The sequence below is a fragment of the Carlito syrichta genome, unplaced genomic scaffold (genome assembly GCF_000164805.1).
Source record: "Carlito syrichta isolate Samal-C Ts95f unplaced genomic scaffold, Tarsius_syrichta-2.0.1 Scaffold311727, whole genome shotgun sequence".
Taxonomy (NCBI): Eukaryota; Metazoa; Chordata; class Mammalia; order Primates; family Tarsiidae; genus Carlito; species Carlito syrichta.
This window is the reverse complement of record NW_007255823.1, coordinates 4956-7468: the sequence shown is the minus strand read 5'-3', so window position 1 is coordinate 7468 and position 2513 is coordinate 4956. Positions and strand designations below refer to the sequence as shown.

The 2513-nt window shown below is 57.1% G+C and overlaps 1 protein-coding gene across 1 annotated transcript in view; it reads right to left on the bottom strand.

Annotated features, from left to right (window-relative positions):
* LOC103271526 (nuclear pore membrane glycoprotein 210-like) overlaps positions 1-335 on the bottom strand; it is a gene marked incomplete at its 5' end in the record, with an annotated part of 35165 nt that extends 34830 nt beyond the window's left edge. Inside the window, one exon of the mRNA XM_021718034.1 lies at positions 6-335. Coding sequence (XP_021573709.1) covers positions 6-335 — 330 coding nt within the window. The remainder of the gene's footprint in view (positions 1-5) is intronic.
* Between the last annotated feature and the right edge of the window lie 2178 nt (positions 336-2513).

Here is a 2513-nt window from a genome sequence, read left to right as displayed (position 1 = left end):
CTCGCCGCGGCCCCTGTTCCCAGAAGAGGGCCCCCGCCTCCGCCGGGCAGGCCACCTGCTGGGGCGCCAGGGCCGGCTTCCCCTTCCTCCGCCTCCTCGCAGCCAACGGGGAGGCGTTGCGACCGCCGACCCCCTCTCTCCACGAGGGGAGGTCTCAGCCAGCTGGGCAGCGCGGGGCTCCCAGGTCCCCGCTCCTCCTTCCCCGCTGCACCCTCTGCCTTCCCGAAGCCTTTAGGAGGCGACCCAAAGGCCAGACCTCGGGCACCCCCGCTGCAGAAGCACACCGTATTCCCTCCCCGGCCCCCAGAAAAGAAATTCAGCATGGCTGAATTCCTCTGCAGGCAGACATCGAAGGCTTAAATCCAGTCGACACTGTGCGCTCTGCGGTTCGTAGTCAGTTGTCAATTGCACAGCCTGGGGGCAGCGGCACCAGGTGCTTCTCGACTCAAGTATCAATCTGGCCTTGCAGGGAAGGCCCAGCCTAGAGGGACGTCAGAAAAGGGAGGGGGGAGGCCCGAGGGTGCACAGGCTCAGGTGGTGTGAGGAGCCCAGGAAGTGTGGGCCGACAGCCAAGACATTGATGCCACGGAGGGACAAGGAAGGAGAGACTCACGGCTTTTTGGCGGAGGTGGCCTCTGGCCTGGGCAGACGCAGACACCTCACTGGGCTTCAGAGGCCCAGGTGGTCGCAGCCTGCCCCTCTGGGATCATGGGGCTTTTGGGGGGTGATGAGGGGTGCTTCGGAGTCCCCTGAAGCTGGAAGGCCCTAGACCAAGGAACATGTGTTGAAGGAAATCGAGAGGCCCCAGAGCTGGGATAGGGGTTCTGCTCTGAGCCAAATGGTCCCTCAGCTCCCTCTTACAGGTCTTTTGGTTTGGAGGGTTTTTTGGAGTTGGAGTCTCACTCCCTCGCCCAGGCTGGAGGGTAGTGGCACGCTCACGGCCACCCCAGCATCAGCCTGGAGGGCTCCTGCAATCCTTCCACCTCAGCCTTCCAAGCAGCGGGAACTACAGGGCGTGCTACCACACGCGGCTAATTTTTTGATTCACTGTAGCGCCAAGGTCTCCCCCCATGTTACCCAGGCTGGTCTCAGACCCTTGAGCGCCCAAAGCTGAGTTTACAGGCTTGAGCCACCGCGCCCAGCCAGAGTTTGTATTTTAAAACACCCCAGGCTGAATCCTGCCCACATGGGCCACACGTCAGCCCAGCACACTACAGCAAGCCTGTAATTCCAGCTATTTGGAAGGGTGAGGTGGAAGGATCGCCAGAGCCCAGCAGGTGGACGCTGGGGTGGCCATGAGCAGGCCACGGCACTCCAGCCTGGGCAACACAGTGAGACTCCAACTCAAAAACAAAGAAAGAAACATACTTATTTGAGGGAAGACGCGTGGTGAAGGGCACAGTAGGCCAAAGAGCAGAGAGCCTGCGGTCGGCCAAGAAGCAGGGGCCAGAGGGACCTTTCTGTAAGAGGGCTCCAAGCCGGGCTCTGTGGCTAAGCATGTGATCCCGCGCTTTGGGAGGCTGACGTGAGTGGATTGCCTGAGCCCGCGGGTTCGAGACCCGCCTGGGCAACTTGGCGAGACCTCATCTCTACGATAAATCAAAAAAAAATCAGCCAGGCGTGGTAGCGCGCGCCTGTAGTTCCAGCTACTCGGAAGGCTGAGGCAGAAGGATCGCCGGAGCCCAGCAGGTCGAGGCTGCGGTGGCCGGGAGCGGCCACTGCACTCCAGTCTGGGCGACAGAGTGAGACTCCGACTTTAAAAAAAAAAGAAAATGTAACTCTGCAACTTTCTCAAGACCACACAGCCAGGACTGGCCGGCATTTGCAAGGACATCAATGTGAGTGGTGTCCAAGCACGGGCAATAAGAGCAGTCTGCTCTCGGTGCAGGCTTTGTAAGAGGGTGCATTGTCTACAGGGAGTTTTTTTTTTTTGAGTTGGAGTCTCACTCTGTCACCCAGACTAGAGTGCAGTGGCCGCTCCCAGCCACTGCAGCCTTGACTTGCTGGGCTCCAGCGATCCTTCAGCCTCAGCCTTACAAGTAGCCAGAATTAGGGGCACACACTACCACGCCGGTTAATTTCTTTCTTTTTTTTTTAAATTTATTGTAGAGATGAGGTCTCACCAGGTTGCCCAGGCGGGATTACAGGCTGAGCCACCGAGCCCGGCCTACAGGGAGTTTTTAAAACAGTAGCAATGGACTGATGGAATAGTCTGGTTTTACTATCACCAAACACAGGCAATAATCGATGTTGGTGATAAAATACACACCTCTAAAAACCTTCTGTCGGTCTAAAGAATTGCTGTGGACACTGCTGAGGGTTTTATTTTATTTTTTTACTGAGCCTGGCCAGCAACTGTCTTTTCAAGAAAGGGTTGTGATCTCTCTAGTTTTCCACAGTCCCTACCCCTCCCTATCCTGTCCCAGTCAGCTTGAATCATGTGCATCCCCTGCCAATAGGTAGACCCCCATTCAAGATCCATCTGCAACTTATCTGCCCGTCCTATTCCCCAG